At 38.3% G+C, this 26,827-nt stretch overlaps 4 protein-coding genes across 4 annotated transcripts; 1 reads left to right on the top strand and 3 right to left on the bottom strand.

Annotated features, from left to right (window-relative positions):
• Positions 1 to 699: 699 nt before the first annotated feature.
• On the bottom strand, positions 700 to 2,076 carry LOC139882740 (UDP-glycosyltransferase 708G1-like). The gene has a single exon (XM_071867016.1). It carries the CDS (start codon positions 2,074 to 2,076, stop codon positions 700 to 702), a length of 1,377 nt encoding a protein of 458 aa, XP_071723117.1.
• Positions 2,077 to 2,714: 638 nt separating this feature from the next.
• LOC139882736 (pentatricopeptide repeat-containing protein At3g63370, chloroplastic) lies at positions 2,715 to 5,494 on the bottom strand. Its single transcript, XM_071867012.1, is given in 3 exon segments — positions 2,715 to 3,686; positions 3,688 to 4,959; positions 4,961 to 5,494. Coding segments are annotated over 3 exon segments (2,775 nt in total). The 5' UTR covers positions 5,492 to 5,494.
• A 2,984-nt stretch (positions 5,495 to 8,478) lies between these two features.
• On the top strand, positions 8,479 to 9,450 carry LOC139882739 (uncharacterized). Its single transcript, XM_071867015.1, has one exon. It carries the CDS (start codon positions 8,479 to 8,481, stop codon positions 9,448 to 9,450), a length of 972 nt encoding a protein of 323 aa, XP_071723116.1.
• A 600-nt stretch (positions 9,451 to 10,050) lies between these two features.
• Positions 10,051 to 24,214, bottom strand: LOC139882735 (protein SPIRRIG-like). The gene is given in 37 exon segments (XM_071867011.1): positions 10,051 to 11,235; positions 11,331 to 11,477; positions 11,583 to 11,889; positions 11,977 to 12,285; positions 12,459 to 12,517; positions 12,519 to 12,730; positions 12,733 to 15,512; positions 15,683 to 16,067; positions 16,070 to 16,156; positions 16,159 to 16,965; positions 16,968 to 17,082; positions 17,084 to 17,164; positions 17,166 to 17,326; positions 17,488 to 18,001; positions 18,003 to 18,055; positions 18,058 to 18,354; positions 18,357 to 18,561; positions 18,563 to 18,602; positions 18,721 to 18,823; positions 18,900 to 18,996; positions 18,998 to 19,377; positions 19,380 to 19,596; positions 19,805 to 20,181; positions 20,184 to 20,729; positions 20,732 to 20,959; positions 21,109 to 21,142; positions 21,144 to 21,222; positions 21,428 to 21,498; positions 21,603 to 21,780; positions 21,999 to 22,086; positions 22,089 to 22,197; positions 22,311 to 22,367; positions 22,472 to 22,607; positions 22,860 to 22,945; positions 23,057 to 23,107; positions 23,109 to 23,127; positions 24,009 to 24,214. Coding segments are annotated over 37 exon segments (10,806 nt in total).
• Between the last annotated feature and the right edge of the window lie 2,613 nt (positions 24,215 to 26,827).

Here is a 26,827-nt window from a genome sequence, read left to right as displayed (position 1 = left end):
GTACCATGAATGAATTATTGCAACTCTATTCTATATATACAGTCTTAAGTAAAAATAAAACCTTTCGGTTTTAATGGGTGAATGATTTACTCACCAGAAATCTCTACAAGAACACACTCCATCATTAAAATGATGGAACCTGTGAGCATCCCTTATGTTTTGCTCAAAATCTTCAATTTTCCTTTTATAAAGGGACAAACTGACAATACAGAATCGAGGAAACTTCAATACGATGAAGAAAATAAACAATGGCATCCCCTATTATAAGCTCTCGCTTGTACAATCTTGAAATTAACTAGCTTACAAAACTATATCAGTCTCCACAAACACGAAGATTCTTCGTTATTAGTTAAGGGAATCCTTCACAAGTCTTCAACAGGCCATATGATTGTTCGTTAGAGGTAGGTGATCCCTGCTCAAGTGGCATTTGTATTGCTTAGTCACTCTTGTGTAGATATATACATCGATCAATTCATAGGATTGCATTAACGGTCACATTTCCTATGTAAAATGCATAGGAAATATGACACTTAATTAGGGACGGAGCACGGAGATAGTATATAGTATGTGGTTCTGGTAATCAAATGAAGATTCACTTGAGTTTCATTGAATAATATACAGAGAAGACAGACATAACCCATTTATGGACAGAATTTTATTTATTTGCATACATTTTGTTTCGTTTTAATTCTTGCTCTTCTACTCGTTTACGAGTTGTTTCAATGTGGTCTCACCAACACCCTTCCTTGCGTCTTCTCTTAGCTTCAAAGCTCGAGCTCTCAGTGATTTACACTCCATCATCTCGTTGATTTTGTCTGCAATCAGCTGTCCACTTACTGGCATTCTCCAACTCCTCTCCCACAGCCCAATTCCAGCAGTCTCAACCACTTCGGCATTTATCAGCTGATCTCCACCCTGTGGCCAGGCTAGTACAGGGACTCCATGCCAGACGGCCTCGACCACCGAGTTCCACCCGCAGTGGCTTAAAAACCCACCGGTGGAGTCATGAGCAAGTATCTCATTTTGGTCTACGAAATCCTTCACCACTAGTCCTAATCCTTTCTCGCCAAGTCTCTGAACAAGCTCCTTTCCGAGCACCTTGTCTAAATCGTCTTCCTCGTCCCTGTCAACACTCTTAACCTTTATCACCCATAGATATCTCTGCCCGCATTTTACTAAGCCATCTCCGATCTCTCTTATCTGCTCCCTTGTCATGGGCGTTCTACTACCGAAACTGATGAACACCACTGACTCCGGTGGTTGGTCGTCGAGCCATTTAATTATCGGTGCATTAGTACTACTGCTTTCGGTCTTCTCGAACTCGAATATTGGAACTAAAGGTCCAATGGCGTGTACTGGTGGCAGCCCCGATACTACTGTACCATTACTAAGTGCATGTAATGTATCTGGCTCTAGGTTTTCGAACGAGTTGATTAGAATCCCATTTGTTTTCACGATATTTGGACTGTCTTCGTGAACAATGGCGCCAAACGGATGTTTTGGATTTATAAACGCGGGAGGGATCAATGAAACAGATAATGGAGGCAGGCTTGGAATTTCAACTTGTTCAGGGGATTGACCACCAGAGGCCATGAGTTCCTTCCAAGAAGGGGTTGTTGAAAATGATACGAAGAAGGAAAACATTCTAGCCGATGATAGGAAGAAGACATATCCTGGGATTGAGAGCTGTGTAACCACAGGAATGATAGGGGAAATCAAGGAAACGTCATAGATAAGTGCCGAGACAGGAGGAGACATCGAGGTGAGAAGAGGAGAAAGGAGGTGATGAGCAGAATTACGAATGGCGTGCCATCGGAGAAGAAAAGGATCGGTACTGGCTGTGGAATCGGCATCAGATTCGAGGAGATGCAATTTTTTCTCAGAGACTTGTGGATAAGCAGACAGGAAGCGAGCAATGATTTTAGATTCTGCATCGGAGACGGTAGGGTGGACGGTGATGAGGGTAACTTGGAAATTCTGATGGAGGAGAGATGCTCCGATTCTAAGGATCGGCAATAGATGGCTCATCTCGGCACTAGGAAGTAAAGCTACATGAGCCATACCGGAATCAGGCATGTTTTGGTTTGCCTTTGCTTGGCCCTTGTGTTTAAAATAACAGCTGCAATGTCATGTTTCTAAACAATTTATTTATTCTTACAATTTAGGGTTCCAATGTGTCGGCAACTACTTTGTAGGGTTCCAATGTAGGGATCCAATGTGTCGGCAACTACTTTGTAGGATTCCAATATAGGGATCCAATGTGTCGGCAACTACTTTGTAGGATTCCAATTTTGTATTTGCATAATAAATACATTGTATTTCTATCCTTAGCAGTTTAATATAATATGTTTACTTAATTCAAGAAAAGAAAGATAAGAAATCACGTGGACTCATGAGCTCTGTTGACTCTAGGATTTGGCAAATCCTGAAGCTTGGCGTGCTTGCTTTTAAATAATAGAAGGGTTAGGTATAACAGCTAAATGAAACAAGAAAGCCAACTAGTGGTTATCGGGATGGGCTTTCATCCCAGCAATTCTTATAACTAGTAGCCGAAGTTTTTCCTATTAGATGTCCGACCACGAGACCTTGTAAGCCTTAAAGTGAGTGAGTTCACCAAGGTAAGCAGGTTGAGATGAATTATCATAAACATCAAATATATCAGGCATTATTCTATATGATCTTTACACTTCGATTTCAATGGGTGAATGCATTACTCACCAGAAATCTCTACAAGAACACACTCCATCCTTGAAATGATGGAATCTGTTAGCATCCCTTATTATAAGCTCTCGCTTGTACAATCTCGAAACTAGCTTACAAAAACTATGGCAATCTCCACAAACACGAAGATTCTTCGTTATTCGTATACGAATGCCTTTACAAGTCTTTAACAGGCCATATGCAATTGCCAGTCTTTCACTATGCCCTTTAAGTATCTCAACTTTCTCATCTTCTTCAACATCATGTAAAACTAACTGTGTCTGTGGAACATAACTGCCTTCCTTCTCTAACTTATCAGTAATTTCAGCCAACTTTCTGTAAATGTCATCTGACTCGGGATGAGATTTATCCCTAGCTATAAAAGAATGGATCTTGTTCCCAATCTCAATCCAGCTACATCCAGGATTCTTCTTCAACCCACTTGTCCTCATTCTCGTTCTCACGTGTTCGACATCTTTCCATCGGCTGCTGGCTGCGAAAACATTTGATATAAGCACGAAGTTTCCAGGATTATCGGAACCCAATTCTAAAAGCTTCTGCGCAGCGAATTCTCCGATTTCTTTATTCGAATGAACCTGACAAGCATTGAGCAGAGCACACCAAACTTCGACGATTGGTTCAGTCTCCATGCTTTTGACGAAACTGTATGCTTCTTCCAACTGGTTAGCACGACCAAGGAGATCAACTACACAAGCATAGTGTTCTTGCCATGGTTCCAACTGATATTCATTTCTCATACTTTCGAAAAAGAATTTGCCCTCATCAATCAAACCTGAATGACTGAATGCTTTAAGAAGTGCTAAGAATGTGATATGATCAGGAGTAATGTTTTCATCTAGCATTCTGTAAAATAAATCGATAGCTGATTTTCCATGACCATGCATTCCATATGAATTAATCATGCTTGTCCAAAGCAGTAGACTTTTTTTCCCAACACAGTCAAATAACTTACGAGCATTTTCTAGCATTCCCACATCGGCCATACATATCGATAAGAGAGTTTGCAATCGATCCTTCCAAAGGATAATGGTTTCGAACAATGAAGCAGTGAATCTCCTTGCCTTTATTCAAACCTGATAAATTAGCAGAAGCTGATAGTATGCATGCTATGGCAATAGAATCTGGCTCGATATTATCATCTCTCATTGAATGAAATAATTCAACGGCCTCATCTGGAAGCTCATTTTCAACACACAATGATATTATGCTTGTCCAGGAAACAACATCTTTATCTTCGATACATTTGAAAATCCGAGTAGCATAGTCAATGTCACCACATTTTCCATATACATCAACAAGTGTATTCTGAAGCATACGATTGGAGAAATCTCTTCTGATTAAGTGCCCATGGATTTCTTTTGCCATTTTTGAGCTAGTACAAGCACGAAGGATACTCCCTATCATCAATGAATCTGTGCACATCTGCTCTCTGAGAAATTCTCGAAATAATTCTATGGCCTTTACAGGAGAATTGTTCTGAGAATAACCAGCAATGATTGTAGCATACGGAATAAAATCTTTATTAGGAATCTTATGAAAAACACGGGCCATGTAGTTCTCGCAACGACACTTTGCATACATATCTATTAGTGTATTCGCTATGAGCAAATTGGAATCATACCCATTTTTTACTGCATAGGCATGCATTTCCATGCCATTTAACAAATTGTTCAATCGTCCAGAAGCCGCTAAAATTGTCGACACTGAAACCTCATCAGCCTTTATACCAGCTTCCTGTGACTCGTGAAAAAATTGTACCGCCTCCATGTATAACCCATTTTGAACGAAACCAGTCAGCAAAGAGTTCCATGACACATCATCCTTGTCATAAATTTGGTCAAAAGTCTCAACAGCCTCGGTCATTTTTCCAGATCTCACATACATAGCAATCAAAGCATTTGCAACATAGACGTCAGGGTATGGATCTGATTTCAAGATAAAGGCATGAATTTCCTCGCCAAGCTTTTGAAACGGAGAATCTCCACAAGCCTGAAGAGCGGCAACATAAGTATAACTATTGATGGAAATACTAGCAACCAGCATTTCCTTGAAAAGTTTCAAGGCCTCTGAAGATTGACCATTTGCAGAATATGCTGATAATATAGAGTTCCACAACACAGGGTCGTCCTTTTCATCCATACAATCAAATAACTTCCTTGCCCCAACAACATCATTGCATTTTGCGAACATAGCCACGAGCGAATTGACAATAAACCCAGCAGAATCATAACCCGTTTTAAACGGCCATACAATGAATTTCAGCTCCAACTCTGCGATTTTTCAGCATACCACAAGCTTTGAGTGCACTAACGAAAGTAACAGCATCAAGAAAAGCATCTGAAACCACCATTTCTCTAAAGACATCAAGAGCTCTCAGTGCTTTCCCATTCAAAACATAAGCCCCCATCATGCCATTCCAAGCAAAATTTGTCCTTTCGGAAATTCTATCGAACACCTTCTCCGCGTCTAACACAGACCCACATTTACCATACATAAAAACAAGTTTAGTGTTCAAGAAATCAGGGTCACTCACTAACCTCGATTTAATAACGTGGGCATGGATTTGTTGGCCTTGAAACAGAGCTTTCCTGCTCGCACAAAGGTCGAGAATTGGCGCATAATTTTCCTCGGGGAAAATTGAATTATGGTCGGAGAAGAAGTCACCAAGCAAATGAAAAGCTTCCTTGAGGTTCCCTTGATTGCAGAACTCTTTAATGGAGGAAGCAAATCTGTATTCACTAAAAGATCGAATTTTGAGTGGTGGGTTCATTTGGGTTTTCATTAACATTTGATGTTGTTGTGATAAAGTTGAAGATGGATTGATACAAAAGCACGGAGTTGAAGTTGCCATTAACGAGTTCGAACATGGTGCATGAGAAGTAAAAGCCATAAGCTAGCATGAAGATGATTTCACTGTAATAGCCTTATTATCTACATCATATTTGATTACAAAGAACTTTAAAAAATCTTTTATTTATTTATTTAATTTGTCCTTTTATCATAATTCATGGTCGTCAAGATCTTTCAAGATAGTCTTGCGATTTCACGATCTTTGCATTTGCATTGTATATAATCTTGATTAGTAGAAGATTTTATACGACCTTGATATAAAATATCTATGATCTTTTAATTTTAATCTAACTCAAAAAGAGATCTTTTAATTTTAATCTTTATAATACAAACAATTTTATTGATTTATAAAAAATTAATTATTTTTTTACACTAAAAATGATACGATACGATATTGAATTAATTTTGATAAGAAAATAATAATTTGAATCTTAATTAATAATTATTATATTTTTAAAGAATTTTATTTGAATATTTAATCATATTTTACATAATATAGAAAATTCATTTAATTTGACACGTGTTCGTTTTTCATAAAAACATGTCAAACTTCTTTCCAAAATACCCTTCTCATGTTTCATTTTTAATGATAATTTGGTCATTTTATCACAGGAATTATATAGCGCGTAGATTTGGCTTTTTTGTTCAGCGTGTAACGTGATTTTTCGAGTAAAAGAAGCTTCTTCCTTTGTCTTCCTTCATCGACTGACGCATGGTCGTCAGCCACGGAGTGAAAAGCTTCGTCGATAAGTAACAACCCTATTGCGGTCACTGCCGCTGCTGTGGTAAGTTTTTCGCTAATTTTTGTTCACTTCTCAAATGGTGTTTTGCTGCTTTTGTTGATAAATCTTGCTTATGTTGGTTGGATCAATGAATTTACGTATGGGGGTAATCGACAAATTGAACTGTACTCACTTTGGATCTGTTTGTTATGAAACCAATGTGCTATGGCTTCTGAAAAAACTTACCTACCATAAATCATCAACTTCACATGGATGCACTAGGATATTGATGGTCATTTAAGCTCAATACCTCCATTTTCTGATTAGAGACAAATAGTCAACAAGGTAAAAGCTTGGAGCTTCGAGTTACTTGATAGATTATCGTACAGTGTATGGAGGTATAGGAACCAATGGTTTTTGCTAGCTTTCTATTGAATGTCTGGGATTGTTGGAACTCGATAAAATCATCCGAGATTTGAGTGACACGAAATAGTTTCAGAAAATCAAGAAAATTATACATTACTATCGTGATAGGAGCGAATTGCAATTGTTAACAACCAAAGATCTTTTCAAGTTCATGCTCATGCTCACAGTCAACCATAGCCATGTAGACACGTTATGCACTTATGGAGTGTTAAAATATCAAATATTGATATAAGTGTTGTAAGAAATGCAATCTAAATAGTTTATCAAGTGAATTGAGTTTGGTTGATGTACTTATATGCTATACTCTGTGATTTCCATTATCGCACATAATAATAATAATAATAATGGTTGGTGGAAAAATATGTTGTTTTTTGTAATCTTTGCTAGAAGGGAACAATGAAATTGTAGAAGAACAATGAAAAGTCAGATATTTTTCTCATTATCTTCAAAACGACAGCTTACAATCACTTATTTATGACCACAGTTTCCCTTGCTTTCCTAAAATTCACAGCTGGTTCAATAAAACTATTGTCTTCGCAGTAGGATCTATGTCTGAATTGAAGGACTTATGCCCTATGGGCAATGAAGAAGGGTCAGATTGTGAGAGTTGATAAAGAGATGTACCTTAACAGTGTCAATGGATTTGAATTTGTGACCTTGGAATTGGCGGACTCATGAATTGATCAGAATCCCACTGTGCTATGAGATTAGTGTTAATTAGTGTTAATGGTGAATTTTTAATAAATCAAACAATATCACAGTACAATTCACTCAAAAATTCTTATAAATTATCGCGCGTATGAGCCATCATACTAGTTTATAATATTATTATATTTACATATTATCTAAATTTTTATATAAATCTGTAACATGGAATCTTTCAATTTTTACAATGCTATCAATCTTAGGATTTTTCACACGGCAATATAGTGGATGATAGTAAGGCACTTTTGAGTTCTTTTTATCTCTTGTAATCTAAATTATATTGAGAGAGATGAAACTCTCCGAACTCAGAAAGCAACTAGCAAGGTAGTTTTCTCTCCCATCTATTTGCAATCGCATTACGTGATGTTTCGTGGAATTAATGAAATTCGTTAATTTTTTTTTAAAAAAGAGAGATTTACAATCTTATAGGACCTTTATTCGATCCAATTAGATCTATGATCTTGACAACCTTGCTTCCGACACCAAATGCTAGTATAATTTATCCCTCCTACAAACTACAACCTTTTCTTGAAGAGTTGAAAGAAATTTTCCAAGATGGAAAACCGATTGAATATTCATTAGTGGACTAAATCAAGATAACAATCTCCTATATCAAATTATGCAAGCAAATTCTGCTAATAAAATACCAACATGCTCCTAAACAATACAATATGTGATTCCCAATTTCTGCTATTTTATAGACAGCAACCCGTAACTAATGCTTTGATCCATCATGGACGTTGAGATTTTCTTGAAAGGGTTGACTAAACAACAGAAGACTTCATATTATCACTCAACCAAAGTTCCTTTGTGCTTCTTGTTCTCTTCTTGTTAAACATACAAGCTTTTTCAATCTTTTGGTCCAGCTCATCTAACACTCGTGCTTCCGAAATTACCTCAAAGCTTCGAATATCTGTCATTTCCTCCCACTTAAAGATCTGAGGTTTCAGAATACTCCAAGAAAATGGTTCATGAGCACTTTAAACGACTCGTTCGAAGACAATGAAGCTGAGTACCTCTCTTTCCCTTCAAACTCATTCAAAGGACGTCTCCTATGCTTAAAGATACTAAGCAAAGAGGACGCACGAAGAATTCCTATGCATTGGCTTGGCCGGAAGCTCTCCCGGAATCTGCAATACTCATGAAAGGCTTCACTTTTGTTTCGGATACATTCTACAGCCATACTAATTTATGGCATCGATTGTCTGCAATGGTGCCTTTCGTCGGCTGGTCGATGAAGGAGGATGGAATCAGGCCAACGAGGTGGGTTTTATTCCATCGGGTAGAAATCCAAGATAGAATGGGATCTTGGCTAAGGCAATTGATGGAAACCAATTTCGGACATATTCATATTGAAGCATTTGGAGATGGAGATGTGCCTTATTGTTTCGAAAAGGCGTCAGTGATGAGGCACGACAGAGGACGCATGGGAAAGGAGAAGAAGCGTCAAGTTTTCGACTTGTTAAGATGTAAAGCTAGGAGCTTTTGTGGGATAGAGAAGAAGAATGTTCAAGATGAAGATCATCATCCTGTTATAAGATTCATTTTCCTTGTGAGGAATGGCTCGAGAGCTTTCAAGAACAAAACAGCAGTCAGTAAAATATTTTCAGATGAATGTGGGAAGGTCAAAGGTTGTACATTGAAAGTGGCTCAAATTGAAGAACTGAGCTTTTGTGATCAGGTCAGATTGTTGACTAATACAGACATTCTGGCATCTCCACATGGGGTACAGTTGACTAATATGTTGTTCATGGATCGGAATAGCAGTATGATGGAGTTTTTCCCAAAAGGATGGAAAGAGCTCGGCGGCGTTGGCCAGTTCGTTTATCATTGGATGGCCGAAATGTCCAGAATGCGACATCATGGGGCATGGTGGAACCCTCACCGCGAAAAGGATGGACTGGTTGCTCATAATGACACCTATTTTGCAGAATGGCCAAGAGGTGTTCTAAACAATGTGAGAATCAGCAAACTTGAACAAATCGCCAAGAGTTCAATTGCAGAGTCAAAATGTGTGAGACTGTAATTTTATCATTTCAGGATCGGATCTGATAAGGGGACTCATTCTCCACGAATAGTTCAATGAGTTCTCGAGAGAGTGAGTTCAAAAACCATGCCTCTTTCAGCATAAAATGTAGGCTTAACTTTGTAATGATCTGAAAATTCAAGAAAGAAGGGTTTATATTTCACAACAAATAATTTAGCCAACAGAGATACACTCAAACCCAATTCTCCAAAGATGGCAAGTTCCTCTGTACAAATTCCATTACACACTGTTAGTAGCCCCTTTCTATTTACATCAACAGCAAAAACAAACAGTACAGTCAATAAATTGAAACCCTCCCACCAAAGTTCAAAATACAACAAAACAAGTATTGGCCATGTTTTATCTTCATCAGGCAAAAATCAGCACGTGACCGTGCTCGTGCCTATCAAAAAAATTATCCGAAATGTTTCGTCGACTTTGTCGTGTTACTTGCCCTCTCTTCCAACAGTGCTGTTGTATTTTCCATCCCTTCAGAAATATATTATCTGACTCATTCTTTCCCAAAAAGGGTGGACCCTATTTGTCTTGGTGATCCCAAGAGCTAAAAATTCACTCACCTAGTATTATATCCCACTGTCTTCACCCGAGATTTGATAATGATGCCTTTAAACTCTGATCTTGTAATGTCCACGATAGCAAATATCCGGCTGAATCTCCACTCAGTAACTGCTTTAAGTCACTTGTAACAAGAACGGAAGTAACTGGATGCTTGTGGGATTTCAGTACTTTGTGGAGGATCAGCCTGTACTCTGGTAACTTGTCGCCCAAGTTTAATCCAGCCGAGACATTGCTATTTGACTTACTCAGGGAAGCAACTTCCTGGCCGGAGCTGTGAACCATTTTCCACACCTTTACGGCTCCACTTTGATGACCTGTTACGTACCAATTCGTGTCAGACCAATCCGAAAACGTACAGCTTGTTACCGAGAGGATCAAATCCGACGGAAGCTGAGACGTGTTGACGACAGCAAGGCAGTCGCCATTGATGCTCCAGATCGCAAGCATAATTCCGGCTGCCGTCAAAATTTCTCCGGTCAAGTCATTCACGTATATCGCAGAGACCGGTGATGGGAACTCGGGAAGTTGCCGAACGAAACCCAAGGAGCTGAGGTCCCAAACAATGACAGTACAGTCATCAGAGCCACTAACAATCAACATGTAAGGCTGACTTACATGAAGGCACGTTATCTTCCCTGTATGTGCAAAAAGGGCTTTTTGCAATACCAAGTGTCGTATATGGCGGGATCCATACTTGCAGTTTCTCCAAACACATACTAAACCATCATCAGCACCCGTTACGATGAATTGACCGTCGTGGCTAACCCCAACACACTGAATCTGGTTACCACCATGAAGATCCTCATGGGTAGAGAGAAGTCTGTCTTGGTCATAGCTTAGAAATCTCAAACTACGATCTGGGAAACCCCATGCTATATATTTGATAAGTGATCTGGGTTTAAGCACACTGTTTGCCCCAGCCAGAAGAATTTTGTCGTTGAAAGTAACAATTTGTGTAATGGAAGTGTGGTATTTGCGTACTTCATGAGGAACAAGATGGTTAGAGTGCTTGAGAGGGTGATAAGGAATTTTCCTGTCAACTCTCCTTTTTACATGAGGTTTGAGAAACAGTTGTTTAGGTGTCTGCCCAAAGTGATTTATTTGTGCTAAAATCGATGCTTTCATTGCAGGATCTGTAACTGAATCAATGTCGACATTGCCTTCATATGTGTAATGATAAAACACATTCACCGCTTCCTCCGCAGCCTGTAAGTTGGATAAAAAAAATAAAATGTATTTGTTAAAATTTGAAAGATAGATTAAAGTTCTATCCAATAGACAGAGAAATGGCAGTGACCAACCTTGCCCCTCTGTTTATGGCCAAAGATGAGGTCTATCCAATGATGCAGATTTTCTGAAACATATTCTGATTCCAAAGCTTCCCTATGCTTCCTGATGAACTCTCTACAACTGCCTTTGGCCCAAGGAGGTAAGAGTACATCACCAACCTAATTTGATGGCCATCCACGATTAGCAAATCAAGCATCGAGGGAGAAAGGAAAAACATATGGTCGAAATCTTGAGTGAATGCTATAAATTATAATGAGACAAACCTTTTCCCCGGATTGCTTTTCCCCCAAGTCAAGGTCGAATCGATTTTCTAAAAACTCGGGCATATAGAAGAATTCCGGAATCAATTCCTTCACATCTGAGGTGTTTCCTTTTCCAGCTGCACTCGACCAAGTATCTCTTATACTGTTGAAAAGGCGATCTGCGTGATCAAATTGGCCACCCTGAAGTTTTTGATTCTCCGTACTGAAAGGTGGCAGCCGTAGGAGATAAAAAAGGACAATCCCAGCGCTTGAATAATGAGAGCCATAATGGAATTTCGGGACCTCTGGATCATCCCAGCTCTCGTATCTGAATTACCAAAATAAAATAAAATCTTAATAAAATGACGACTTATAGTCCAATAAGCACTCAAGATGGAAAAAAATGACGACTCACCTTTTCTTAAATTCATCCTCTCCCTCTGGGGTCTGACAGCCCATCGGCTTGTCGAGCTTACGATATGTCTTGGGGTCTGACAAGTCGAGATTTTCACTTTCATAATCTGCTAGAACCCATGGAAAAACTGGATATTGGGTCAGATCACTGTATCCACGTCCTGCCAGTGTGTTGAGGTGCATGAGGTACTGAAAATTACTGATTTCTCCATTCTGCCATCTTTTCGAGAATGATTTAGCCACAAGCTTAAAAAGACGGCTGCCTTCATTACTTTCCTTTGTTGAAGACCCTGAAATAGTTGTATCCAACCTGGTGGAAAGGAGAGACAATATCATTATCTAAAACAATAGCATCTGAGAAATAAAAATTATGAACTGAAAAAGCACTTCTAGTTTCGACTTTGTCAATTTTCAAAAGTATGTTAAAAAGAAATAATACGTATTTCATATTGTGACAAAAATGAAAAGGAAAGAAGATCGTACATGCTGTTCCTTGGAAGATTCATGGCAACCAGATTTTTAAACACTTCTTCTCTCTCCTTTCTTGTGGAAGACCAAAAGATCATTACACCCATCCATGCTAAATATCTCAACAGCAACAGGACGAAGCTGGTAATCACGTTTCAAGATCTCATGAACACTATCGAGCTTCCACATACGCCAAGGATGAGGTAAATTGCCACTGGTACATACTTTCTCCTTTCCCCATGCACCACCATTATAGGCCCATGCCCTTCCACCTATACATGTTTTACTGTCGTGGTCCATGATGAAGATGCCTTAGACTGGAAATCCATACATCCAGAAGCATCCTTCTTCACTCCCAAAGCCTGATCAATAACCGACAGCTCATCTTCACATTCCTTTTCACAGATGCAATCAGATTCGTCGATGTAAAAATTCTCTATAATGTACAAAGAAAGTTCCCCTATCAAGAAAATACCATCATGCTTGTCAAGACCTACAACACGTTCGCAGTTGTATTTGAAACGGATTTTTTCAAGAGGTTCTAGGTATGGTCTGATCAAATATTCACCATTATCATTAAGTTCCTTATCAGACTTATCATCTGCCTCTTCGGTTTCATCTACTTTAGCAGACGGTGACTGCCTAGGAGATCCTTGCTCGGATTTTCCATGGTTACTCTCGGTTATTGGCACAGATGCTGCACTAGATTTCCCACCACCAAATTCTTGAGCTGAGTGCAGACTTGCATCATTTATGCTACTGGCTCTGTCATCATTCCAGCCGCTTCTAACAGAAACTGCATCTTTGACATCATCTTTGTAAATTGGATCGTCATACAACTCGTCGTCTGTATCATTCTGTCCATCGATCTCAGTAAAAAGATGAAACATAGATTCAGACTCGGTATCAGAAGCATCAGGAGCATCGTCATTTTTGGTTTTAGAAAGCTCCGATTCTCCTAATTCAAATAGACCGTCAAGAACATTCTGGATGCTATCAATTCTTAATTTGCTGCGCTCAAGCTTTTTGCGCATCCTGTATGGTCCTTCAATGGGGCAGAGCTGCCATTCAGGTTCTTCCATCACAGGTGATTTACGTACAGGGAATATCCCTCGTTCATGTACGAGTTGCTGGAGATGTGTTTGCCACTCGCTCTCAGCATGGAGAACCCACCCATACTTATCTTGACGAATGACTCTGAGCTCAGTAGACATGGTGTCACGGACCATATCAAGTGCATATCTCCGTTCGTTTACCTGCTCCCAGTGCTTTATATCTAACTTTGAAATATCCCGTAATTTTCTACCCATTTCCCTCTTGTGTCGACCTTCCATGCCTTTTATTCGTACTCCAGGAAATTTTGCTGATCCTGCAATATATTGTACCCACATAATGCCAGCACACTGCTCCAATACTTTGTTGACCATCTGCTCAGAGTTCTGAAGCCACTCAAAGAAATCAGACAGACTTCCAGTCAATAGTTTATCGAACCCACCATGTAGAGCATCTAGGTGTTGCCCTTGATTTCGTTTAGAGACAAGTAGGTCTTCCAGCGCAGGCCTACGATGCACAAGTAAGAACTTAACAATATCAACTGCCATATTTCGCACACTGCGCCTCTGGTCACGGAGAAGAGAGACTAGATTCACACAAAGGCAACAATTTAGATCGGTATCAAGATTGCTGGGACAAAATATGAGCCGAGTGTGAGCATCTAATAACTGAAGCACTGTGCAAATATCCATTGCTGAATCATCCTGCGAAGAATTTGGGTGTGATCCTCTTTTTGATTCCATAAGCAATCCTAAGCATGAAAGAAGACCATCCTCTCCTATGGAACTCAAAAATGATGGCAGGAAACAATACAATATCATTCTATTTGTATTTTTTAGAATTGAATGTACATAAGCATCAAGCTGCCTGATCCCTCTTCCGATTGATAAAATACCCCTTCCGGTAGGAGCAGCCTCTTCAATTCGACCATCTTTGTTTGCCAATTGTAACATTGACAATAAGAATTCGAGAGTTCGAAGCACACCACTAGGTTGAGGAAATGCACCCATATATACACGGTCCACAATCATCCAGCAAAATGTGTCTAAGTTAGAGGACCAGCGACTCTTATCAAGTTTCTTTTCATCTTCCTCGTCATCGCGTATGAGACGCCTTTCAAGAAAGTTCATCAATCTACTGAGGCACAAACCTTGGAAGACTAGCATAGACTCAGCATCGACATACAAGGGAACCATTTCCAAAACGCTCTCCACAACTACAGCTGCTTTCATCTGTTCAGTCATGTAATCAGAAAGAACTTCGGCGACGAAATCCAAAACAGCAGTTGCTCCAGCAGAGCAAGGACCCCCACCATAACCACAATTGTCTACTTCAAGAAGCAGTTTCGCGCTTGTTTTAAAGAAGGAATTTGATGAAGATGCCCCTTGAAAATTGGACTTTGAGTCTGATGACGGCTCTTGATCACCAGCAGACATGGATGAATACATGGAAGAATCCATGGAAGGAGGACCTGCAAAGTGCGTTCTGGGTTCACTATTGTTTGAACTGAGCCAAGAAGTTAACGCAACAACTGGAGACGAAGAAGATCCAAGGGGTGCTTTGGAACCAGACTTCTCCGAGAAATTAGGAGAATCTAGCATCAGAGATGTAGAAGTCTGGGAATCAGTTGGCTGAACTGGATCCTGAGTGCCTTGATCAACAACCTTTGAGCCCATAGTAGTAGAGACTCGTTCAGCATCATCACTGTCTGAACTCTGAACCACTTGGATATCATCCAGCACTGAATTGTTCAATCTCTTCTCAGTTGCAGGAACATTGACCTCTGCATTCTCATCACTTGTTTCATTTTGCGGTGCAGACATATCTTCCGAACTTGTACTTGCCTGGCCATGAGGAAAACTTTGAATACTGATGGAGGTTTTGGTAGATTGATTCTGTTCCTGAGGCAAGCTAGAGTATGTATTTTGAGAACTAGTGGTATCCTCGGCATCATTCGAATTCTTTTCTTCACTTTTTACCAAGAGTTCTTTAGCCATTTGCAGTGCATACGAAGCCCTGTAGGGGATAAAGAAAATGAATTTGACAGAATAAATTTAGAACACGGATCAAGAGGAAAAGTAATTCACAACAATGTTTAAACATAACAAACCAATACAGAAGTGGAAATTGACCCTTCTTTCTACATATATAGAGGAAATCCAGAAGGCTTTAGGCATTACAAATACCTAACACAAGAGAAATAGAGATCGACACAGCTTTCAAGAAACTCGAGTTCAGACAGCAGAAAAGGGAGGACACATCTTTGCAAATCAACCATTAACCTCAAGATGGAGGTTGCAGCAGCTGGAGCAGATGCCTCCCCACCCATCAAGCGTGCAGCGTATGTCTTGTGCCATAGGGCCTCACCCTGAAGCTCACCAGTCATATCTCCATTTTCCTCCACAAGCTCCACCAAAAGACCGGCACCAACCTGGGACAAGCTACCAGCTTGGTGGGCAAGCATCGACTGCATGCTCAACCTATCAAAAGTAGATTTTGCCATGGCAATCACAGATTCCAAAAGTTCCACAAATCTTAGCTCCACATAACTTCCATCATTTGGCATGAGAGATGAAAATCTATCATGCGGACTTCAGGCAATCGTGGATAAACAGGCTTTCCAAAAATCAAACAGAACAAAATATAATATATATCTGGGAATCATAGAAGCTAGCAAGAACACGCATCAAGCCTTGATAACCTCCACTAGTTCGAAACTTGAGGGAAAATGTAGGAGAAGAAGCAAGACATACACCTAGCAGTGTCACGATCCATCTCATACTTGTAGGATGCACAGCTTCATCAAGAAAATATGTTATTAGTTTGGATGAGACTATCTTATGCCACTGTTCGAGCAACTCTTCTGATCTAATGGTTACTTGAAGATCAATTAGCATCTCCAGCAGCATGTTCCTGACAATTACATGTTTCCCCATCGATTCTCTCATAATTTCATGGCGTGGTTTCAGTGCAGGAGGATCAAAGCTCATAATCACAAACCTCACAACAAGTTCAAGTTCAGAAACGAGAAAACCATCTTCTAAGATGACACCAAGCAACACAACCAGTTTCTCCAGAACTGGAACTTCAACATCTCCACGCTGCAGCGTGACTAGTAAATGCTGAACAAGGTTAATTTTGCGCAAAACTGTAAGGTTATGATTCCTGTACCAGTGCATTGATACTAAATGCTCAAGAAAGCCTAACAGTGAAATTTGAATGGAGACTGGAGCGGTTACCCACAAAGTCCAGTCCAACAAGACATGCTCAACCATATCTGCATTCGACAAAACAATGCAATTTGAAGTTTCAACAGACATGTCAGCATTTTCTAGCTCAGAAATATGACTGAACGAATCTTTATGCACAGAAAAATCATCCATATCTCCGTGAGAACCCACAGAGGAAAATTCATCACGGAATTTTGACAAATTAAGATCTTCAAAGCTGGCTTCCGGTGTGGTGGTGGAGGGGACAGATTATTTTGAACTTTTTCCAACCTCTTAGGCTCAGAAAATGAAGCTTCACACGCAGCAATCTGGAAAAAGATCTCAAGTGATTGCATATCGAACAACGACATTCTACGGACGTAGAAAGAGAGAGAGCAAATGGTAACCCCTGTATGTTTGCATGTCTCTCACATTCTGCGGATTCTGATGCAGAGCACAAGGCAAGTAACGTGAGGGCCATGTGGAGCATATCCCTAGTTTCAGCAGCCTCGACAAGGGCCAGGACGACAGCCATTCCACCTACAGGTCGGATGGTGTCACCAATTACACACTGCCTACATATATAGATATCACCATGAAGACGTCCAAACCGTGGTATGCCTGAATAACAGCCACAAAAGTAATTATAAGCATGACATAACTTCATTACATTCGTGTGAAAAATGTTTAACTTCATTAAAATAAAATTAAGCTTTATTGCCATTTTCATTTGATTCACTCAAAGCTAAATGTATGAACTAAGAATCTAATATAAAACTGACCCCCAATAGGAGAAGCAGCAGCTGACAGTGGATCGACTAGATTGAGAAGGGAAAAGGTTCCAGTTGCTCGACTAGCTTCTGCACATGTTCCATCAAATGCAAATATGAGTTTCTTTCCAGAAAGCTGCAACGAGAGGTTTCTAAGCCTGTCCAAATCCCAAACAATTCCACTGCCATCAGCCCTTGATTCCCCTTGCTTTATAGTAGTGTCAAGCTTCTGTGAGTTAGCTCCCAAAGGCAAATCAAAATCCAACGAATCTAAGATGGCCATACTACCACCACCACAAGCCTGGTTGGGGACAAAGCGCAACAAATCCGTGTCTTGGAAGAGCCCTCGATATCCTCTACCCAGAATGTACATAAAACAAATAGACCCTGATGTGAGGACTTCCTCAAAGAGATAGCAAGAGCGGAGCTTCCACGTCAAGTCACTAACTTGTGCACAAGTAACCGGAGTCCCAACCATCACCTGTAATGATTTTCCTAATGGAGATGGTGAATACCCGAGTTTCCCTTGTGTGTCTTAGCTTACCATTAAGATACACATGAGCGATACTCGCTTGGAAAAGCCTGCAAGCGCATTCGGTTTGCTATGAACAACAGCAAGGTGGTGCCATCTTCCTTCTTCAAGTTCTAATCCAGAAAACGATAAGGATGACGAATTGCTGGTAGAAAGGGTTAGAACCCCATCCTCTTGAAGATATAGTTCTGCATAAAATGAACTATCATTATTCACTTCACCAACAGAAAATATCCGAAGAAGGTGCCTCTCATGATGCTTGCCAGTAGAACCACTACGCCTTGCTGAATAACTGGTCTTGGAAGATTCAATATCCTTTGTTTGTGATTTCAGAAAATTATGAAACTGAACCAACAAACAAAAGAATAACCAGCTGCAGGGGGCCATGATCTTTCCCCCAGAGATACCTGAACTGAGGCATGCCCAACTTTGCTCATGTCCAACTCCACAAATGGAGCCAGAGAAACATTTTCTAAGGCCATATCCTCCATGAGTATCAGTCTCTCCATCATATCAACAATGTTATGGCATGTGTTCATCTGCCTCATATGCACCAATATATCTAAAAAGAATTCGAAGTTCCGATGCAGACAACCTACCAACAGAAATGTGAACATTATTTTAACACATTAGTTTAACAGTCGAAGCATATGTAATAGATAGTAAGTTAATGCCAGGTAACGAAGCAAAGTCCATGAAGCTGCAATTCCTACCTATAAGCCCCAAGAACTTCCACAATCTTCAAAGCACAAGACAGCAAAGGGGATGAACCCGAAAGGAAAGGCTGAATCGTCTCAAGTAGAAGTTCCACACATCCTGAGAGGGAAAAAGAATGGTGAATTCTGAGTGCTAATTAAGAAATTGATAAAGAGGCAACAGAACCTTCTCTCACCTACAGAGGTAAGATTTTCCTGATTAAAGGGACCAGCGCGAGAAAGCTTTTCAATTAGATGCAGCACTTCTAGTTGCACCTTTGGAGTCAATAACAAACAAACATCGAATCAAAACTCTGACAGCACCAGCGTTGTACACTCGTTCCTTATTAGGGTCAAACAAACCAGATGCAGTTGACAATGGAAAACATGATGAATCAGTTTTCTCAATCATGTCGGATGATCCAGCATTCTCCGACATTAGAAAAGGAGGCAGCACAATTTCAAGGGCAAGTTCAAGCAGAAGCTGAATAACTTGTTTTTCACACTCTACGCATAGCATGCCAGACTCACACAGCAGATCGTAAAAAGTCTGAGATGACAAAATAGCATGCAATCTCATCCTATTTACACCATTATTAAACACACAAGCAGTGATAAGTCGCAATAGATATGTGAAAGTTTTAGCAATCTCTAAAGAAGATTCATTGGTGTCCCTTCACCCTGGAACCTGTGAGGTTTAGTCAGCAAAAGTGAGAACCCAGTTGATTCACCAAAGACCCTTTGAGCGGAACTATTAGCACCCATAATGCGCCAGAGTGCTCCCATGGTGTCGCATTTTGCATCACTTTGAAGTCTGTATTGGTGCCCAGAAGCACTTGTCACCATTCCACTCTTAAGAACTTCAACAAGTGTGCCTAACTCTTCAGGGTGAGTCTGAAAACAAAAGAAAACAATACAGTGATATGATGAAAAAGCTGATACATTTATTGCAGACTATGCATGAAAGATATAGCAAGCAACATTAATCTTTCACATTGCAGAGTCCTCACCATGGATTGTTTTCAGGAAACCATTGAGAAAATAATCACTCAAAAGAAAAGGCAAATATGTCTAGCAAATAGGAACAATGGATATTACAAACCTGTGCAACATCTTCACTAATCAAACATGACAATATCCGGAGAGCCCCATGACGATGAACGGCTGAAGCAAGAAAGGGGAGGATTATGGTTACGCCACTTGCTGACCGGAATGATGCTTGACTAGCTTCAGTTTTCTTAACCAAGGAGGCCATGCAATCCCATCCGACAGCAATTGTTGATTCAACTTCAAAAATAGGAAGCTTTACGGACCCAGATTCCATGAGCTTGGGTGACGATAATATGGCATCCTTATTGCCCAAATGTTTCTTGAAATTACTCGAACTGGATTTTCTATCTAACTTAGGGCTATCAGTTTGTTCATCAGGACCCATGATGAACTTGTGCTGCTTCAAATCATCCAACAGAACTTCCAACACCCTACTTCACGCAATACTTTCTTGTACTGTTGATCAAAAGATAATAGTTTCACAAAGAAAGAAAGTATAGTGCTCTTTAACTCAGATGTTATCGGTTGCTGCAATAAGCAACAAAGTGACAACAATTCTTGATCAGGAACGCAATTCACCACGGTCACAGCATATTCAAGAATCTTCAAGGTTATTTCTTGCAAGGCCGGTGGAAAACCAGACATATTTAAAATAAAAAGTGGAACAGTCCTTAGTTGCTGACACAATTTATAATTCTCAAGATGGCTTGAGAATATTTTAAACATTCTGTTTAACACTTCTGCTTGAAGTTCTCGGCTGTTTGATTTGAGAAAAATATCTTGCAACATCTGGACTGCCTCAAGGTCTTTAACTTTATTATTGCCTTGTTCCCAAGTTTCATCACTGAACCGATCAGAAGATAATGTTCGACTTCTGCCATGGCTATTACGCCTGGTGTGAGAAGGTTTGGAGCTTTTAGGTTCAGGTGGGCCAATTTGGGAAAGGTTAACAAGAACATCAAGCAACCTAGAGAGTGTGGAGAAACTTGTTGGGCTACGATGTCCTCTTGTCCTGAAACACTTTGTGGTCCTCCATCAGTTGCTTCAGAACCAGTTGGATTTCTAGTTGTATCACTGGGAGATGAGGAATAATCAAACTGTGCAGACTGATTCTGAGGCATGGATGACAGAACCAAGGCAAATTGAACTAGGAAATGATAACCATGTGCATTGTGTATGTCTTCCCTGAGCCGCACACCTCCAGCCTCTGTACACCAAAATTCCAAAAAGGAACTCAAGTCCGTAAGAAATTGTTGCCCATAACAAAAAGAAAAATACCAAAATTACAACACCAACAACCAAGAGTAGTGATCTATATTAGATATTTGAAACAATGAAATAAAATGAGCTAATTACCTGATCTATGTGATAATTCAACTGATTCAAGTAGCCAAATCCACAATGCCAATAGTGTATGCAGGATCACCACATTCAGGATTGAAATCTTGGACGGCCATCAAAAGAATTTTTTACCTGCGCAAAGAGCAAATCACCAATTCAGAATTTGACCGCCATTAAATGGTGCTCGACATGTTTACTGATAACATATAATTGATTCATATTGTATAACTACACTCAAGTTACAAGATTCATTCAGTATTCAGCAATTGTTTCCGAAATTAGATTAATGATAGGTATTCAGTATTTCAGTTAAACATCAAATATTTCCATACTCACCAAATGATGCCGACGAATATACTTGGCAGTGCTTCCATTGTCATTGAACAGAAGAAGACTAAGTATCTGGAACAGTAAAAACATATTACACAATGTTTCAACTATGACACAATTTAATATAAACTGAATTTGTGCCTCAGAGAACACATCAATTAAGTATCTAAAATTCACTGCATTGCATGCCTATGGAGTTGTATACTATGCAGAGGAACAAGGCCTTCTTTGTATTGAGAAAAAACTGTTGAAGACCCATTTGCAACCATTTGAAACAGCAATTGAAGTGAATCATCCTCGATCAAACTCTGTGCTGCTGACGGATGACTAGCCAACGCTTTCATAACATGGACTACACTTGCTCTACCTACAACGAAGTTGAGAAACAATGTTGAAGTAAACTAAGTAAAATAACTAGCATCGCCATGACTGATTAATGGACTATGAACTTGAAAATAGACGAGCTAAATTCTATAGTCTACGAATTTCTCATAAAACCATCTAACCAGTAAAGTAAGAGGTTTATGTTGATGTGATTCAAGGTAGAGGAAACACAGGAAGCGATCAAGGATGACGAGTTATCATGGAATGTTATTACCTCATGCCTACGATTTTGAGAAGCAGCATCACCAAAATCTTTCTGAGTCAGTAATTCTTTTTCCCGTTAGAAGTATTTTCCCTTCCACTTCCTCCATCAGGACCAAGAAGGGAATTAAGAATATGTATGAGACAGCAAAATATGCCAGAATCAAGTAGAGACTGCTTATCTATAGGCTGCAAACAGTAAATTGCTTATATCAGCACACTAAAAGCAGTAAGGTATTCGACAAGGTTTGGAAGACAAGTGAAAAGAAAAATCAAAGCTATGAAGTTTAAAGAAGGCATACCCCAGAAACAAGAACTTCTACGACGGTTAACAAATTTGAACCAGGACAGAAGCCATCCTGCAGGTAACCAAGGAAGACTGTGAATCAAAGAAATAATGAAAGAAGTATGGAGTAATTGCAACTAAAGAGAAAGGAAAAAACTTTTGGATATGACAGCAGACCTCATTGACTTCAGAAAAAAACTCTAGAACTTTTACAAGGTCCAAAGATCTTGTTTTGCTGCTGATTTTTTAACTTCTCTATATCCGTGACAACGCTCTTCCCACAACAAAGGAGAATATATGGGTTTCTACTAACCTGTGATTCATCCACATTAGGAAAGTTGGTCAACACACTAAAAAAAGAATTATGTATAATCAGTGCAAATACCATCCTAACTATTGGACCTCATCGCTGACATACAACACGGAGCATATTGCAATTAACTGTACTTTAGCTAGTTAATTCACAAAGAGGCAACTAGTGGTACTAATGACATTACACAACAACTATGCAACTGCTACATTAGTAATTTGCTAGATAGAAAGAATGAAGGAACCTTGTTCGTACATTGTAACTAACTGAGCTACATTAGCTTGTTGCTTCACTAATCTACAAAAAGAATCTACACTCAAATTCAAGGCCGCCTCTTTCTCCTGCATGGCAGATGAAAAGGAGATTAGCACCCAGAACATCTTATTATATCACAAAATTGAGTGCCTTCAGTACATGAGAAAGGGAGTATAGTGTGTGCGAGTGGGAAAAACCTTTTCGGAGCTGGAAGAGCGGAACTCCTCCCAAAATCTCTTGAAGTCCAATTTCCAATTCGTGCTTATCTCTGATTCACAAAAGCATTAACAAAATGTCATGCAAGGGCCAAAAATACATCTACAGCTGATGTTGACCATTATGCAGAATCAAAAAGGCTGAACTTAAACTTCTAAAATCATCTGGTTGACCATAAATTATTCTTACATCTCATGTTATAGATATTTCGCTAATAAAGAAACCTATTTATCACCAGCCATTACCATATAATTTCACCTTCAAGATGCTCAAAATGTAGCCTTGTGCATTAATAAATAAAAAGAGCAACAATTAGGCCCGATCAAAAAAATATTAAAGATCAATTCCAAGGATTTTCAGTGAAATTCAGTCCTGTATTTAAAAACATTTTGCAATATTCCCTGAAATAAGCGCAAAAATCATTTTACGTTAACAACATGACAAATCTAATGTAACGTCTACATTCAAGAAGCAGAAGTGGGCGAGAGAAGCCTGATGAAAAGGTTGAAAAAAAAGTAGTATAAAATAGCAGAAGTTAACGTAAGTACGTAACCATATGCGTACTACAGATGGGAAACTACAGATGGGAAGTATACGGGATCACAACTAATAAGATCGGCACGCTATTGCTTTCCCTATTTAGTTTGGTTCAGGCATCTCACTTAAAATCCCAAAAACGAACCTTTCTAGCTCGTAATTGTTCTATTCCGCATAACAACACGAGAAAAGCCGATTCCACGATGGAAAAAATAAATAAAAAACGATAGCAGCTTATAGTGAATTAATCAGAGCTCATTACTTCTTGAAAGCTGCATAACTAGATAAACAAAAGTTCACCCAATTCTTGACATGAGCTAAAAAAATGTCCAGAAAAAATTAAAAACAATGACAAAGGACAAAATGTGGCAACTAAAACGGAAAGTGAAATTGCACCTTGGAGACGAAGCACGATGTATAGTTGGCGCATTGTTGGTTGACGATGAAGAAGACGACCGTGAATAAGAGAAGGCGGCGGCGGCGGAGGAATTTGAGTATGAAGAAGGAGAAGGAGCAGGAGATTGAGCTAAACCGACTTTTTCTTTGATGTCTTTAAGCAATGATGTCCATTTCATCGTTTTGCCTTTCGATCCCCCAAACATTTCATCACACACAAAACAAAAATTCCAGATCCCCTGCCAAACCCTAGAAGAAGAAGAAGAAGAAGAAGAAGAAGAAGGATCTATCTATCAAATCTCAATCTATCTATCTATAGAAAAAGCTCTCTCCTTCATTCACAAGAACAATAAATATATTATTTTTATTATCAAAACCCACAAAATATAATTATTATTATTATTAAATGTGAATTTCGATCAAGAAAAAGATTAATCTTTTTTTCTTCTTGTTCACAAAGGAAGATCTAATCTAAGATGGTCTTCGATTTTTAAATTTTGGCTGATCTGCGTTTGGGATGATCTCCTCTCCACCTCCTGTGTTTTTCTTATTCGTTAACTTTTAGTCAATTCTGAGAAAAATTAAAACAATAAGGAAACAAAATTAATTAATTAAATTTATTTTTCAAATCAACTTTAAAATAAAGATGAAAATGGGTCGGATATCCGATTATTTTTTAGTATCCGTATCCGAATCTGATTTATCTTACAGTGTACTCAAGTATTGAGCGGATATTAAAGTATAAAATTAAGAACACTCAAATCATATATCTGTAAATCTGATTATAAATTTATTTGAGTTAAAATAATATTTTTTCTAAAAGTAACTTTATTTTGAAAATTAAGTTAAAAAATAATTAAACAGATAATAGATAAAATATCCACAAATATCCAATTGAATAACTCATTATATAGAATTGGATATCCGTCGGATATTTCGTAATACCTAGATACTATCCGAACCCGAGTCGGATATCATCTTTAATATCCAAATCCAACTGCGAGTAGGAGCAATCGGGTCGCGGTAATGGGATCGGGTAATGTCTATTGCTATCCCTACTCTAAAGTCTAAAGCATACAGATGAAATGGAAAAATGTGTGATTTTTTGGACGGCTTTCTCCGCGCCTAGTTTCTCGCTCTATATCTTTTTTATTTTTCTTTCTCTCTCTACATTTTTATTTAATTTAATTAATTTAATATTTATAATCGACCACGTCAGAGTGGGATCCATTTTCCTTTCAGTCTTCCGCGTGGCATGAAGTGATTGACGGGAAAGGGAGACGTGTATCCATGTTTGTTATTGAAATTAAATTTGTACTTTTGGGAATCAATAGATTAAAAAAAATACTATAGATTGGAGAAGAGATTATTTTTGTATAATAATTATGTTGCCATGTTTGTGTATGAGAGATTTGCTGCTTTCTTTTTTTTTTTTTTTGAAGTAAAGAGATTTGCTTTATGTATGTGTTTTTTTTGGTACAAAAACAAAATATTTATTACATTTCCAGTTTTGGATATAATATATTTTTGTCCGTAGGATTGTTTGCGTGTTTTACTTGTACAAACAGATTCTGATTTTCATAGTATTCATCGTTTTTCATAATATTTATGATTTAATTTAATTTTAATGACTAGATTTTTATCTAAAAATCATCGAAAATGGACATGATTCAATTCGATTACAATTAATTATTAAAAATATTATTCTTTCGATATAAAAAAATAGTATCAGTCACCACATAATAAATCATTTCAATTAAAATGTATAAATTCGAGCCATTTTCAAAAGAATATATTTATTGGAAGTATTTTCATATATCAAGACTGACTCGATCGTTAAACGAGAAATGCGACCTCCTAGGCCCCAAGAAAAATGTATTATAATGTATACATAATAAAGTCCCAAAAACAAATTTTATGCCTTTTTGTAAAGCTTAAAAACATTCTTTTTATGAAAAATAAAGCCTATACATTTATTTTTATGAAAAATTAAGCCTAAAAATGTCCTAAATTAGATCTCATAAATAATGAATAATTTTAACTTTAGAAATTGCTTTAAATTTTTACATACAATTAATTCTTTTTTATATATAATAATAAGACCTCTCTTTTTTTTACATAGAGCCTTAAAATGTGTTGAGCCGATCTCATAGAAATAGAGATTGTGATAAAATGATGGGAAAAGAAACTTACTTAATCATCATATAGAAAATTATTTTATGGTAAGGTATTTTAAATTTCAATATTTAATCATGTTCATTCCTAGCTATTAGAAAGTGAAATAAATTTTCTCTCAACTATATTTTCTCATTCCCGTAAATCAAACTAATGACAACATCTACGATAAAAACTTAATTTATTTTAAACGCAATCAATGTAATTTTTATTTTATTTTTTATCATAAGTTAACGATAAAGAAATGTCAATGTAGCTTTCTATAAAGCGAAATTTTACCATATTATTTTGGGATAATTACCATAATGTAGTAGTAACGGGGACGTTACTGCCATGTCATCACGACGTAACCGTTCGGACCTAACTTTAAACGGATAGTACTCTAAATGGCCTTTTGTTAACTAGTTTTGATAGTTTAGGTGTCCATGTGTTATTTTACCTATAGTTTAAGGGCTTTTTATTTTTTATTTTCACAATCTGACTAAAAGGATATCTAATGAAATACCATTATTTGATTTAGTGTAACATAAAAAACAATTATACGTCTTGTATCATTATTTATTGTACATAAAACATAAAATAATGTTAATATTACCTCGTCAAACTTGCATAATATTTGTTTCAAAACGATTTTTTCTTAAAAT

This window comes from Rutidosis leptorrhynchoides, unplaced genomic scaffold (genome assembly GCF_046630445.1).
Source record: "Rutidosis leptorrhynchoides isolate AG116_Rl617_1_P2 unplaced genomic scaffold, CSIRO_AGI_Rlap_v1 contig301, whole genome shotgun sequence".
Taxonomy (NCBI): Eukaryota; Viridiplantae; Streptophyta; class Magnoliopsida; order Asterales; family Asteraceae; genus Rutidosis; species Rutidosis leptorrhynchoides.
Note: the sequence above shows the minus strand (reverse complement) of the source record. Positions and strands in the feature narration are given on the sequence as shown.

Bases quoted from the DNA above. Each gene is read 5' to 3' on its own strand.
- LOC139882740 (XM_071867016.1), bottom strand. From the start codon at position 2,076: ATGCCTGATTCCGGTATGGCTCATGTAGCTTTACTTCCTAGTGCCGAG.
- LOC139882739 (XM_071867015.1), top strand. From the start codon at position 8,479: ATGCTTAAAGATACTAAGCAAAGAGGACGCACGAAGAATTCCTATGCA.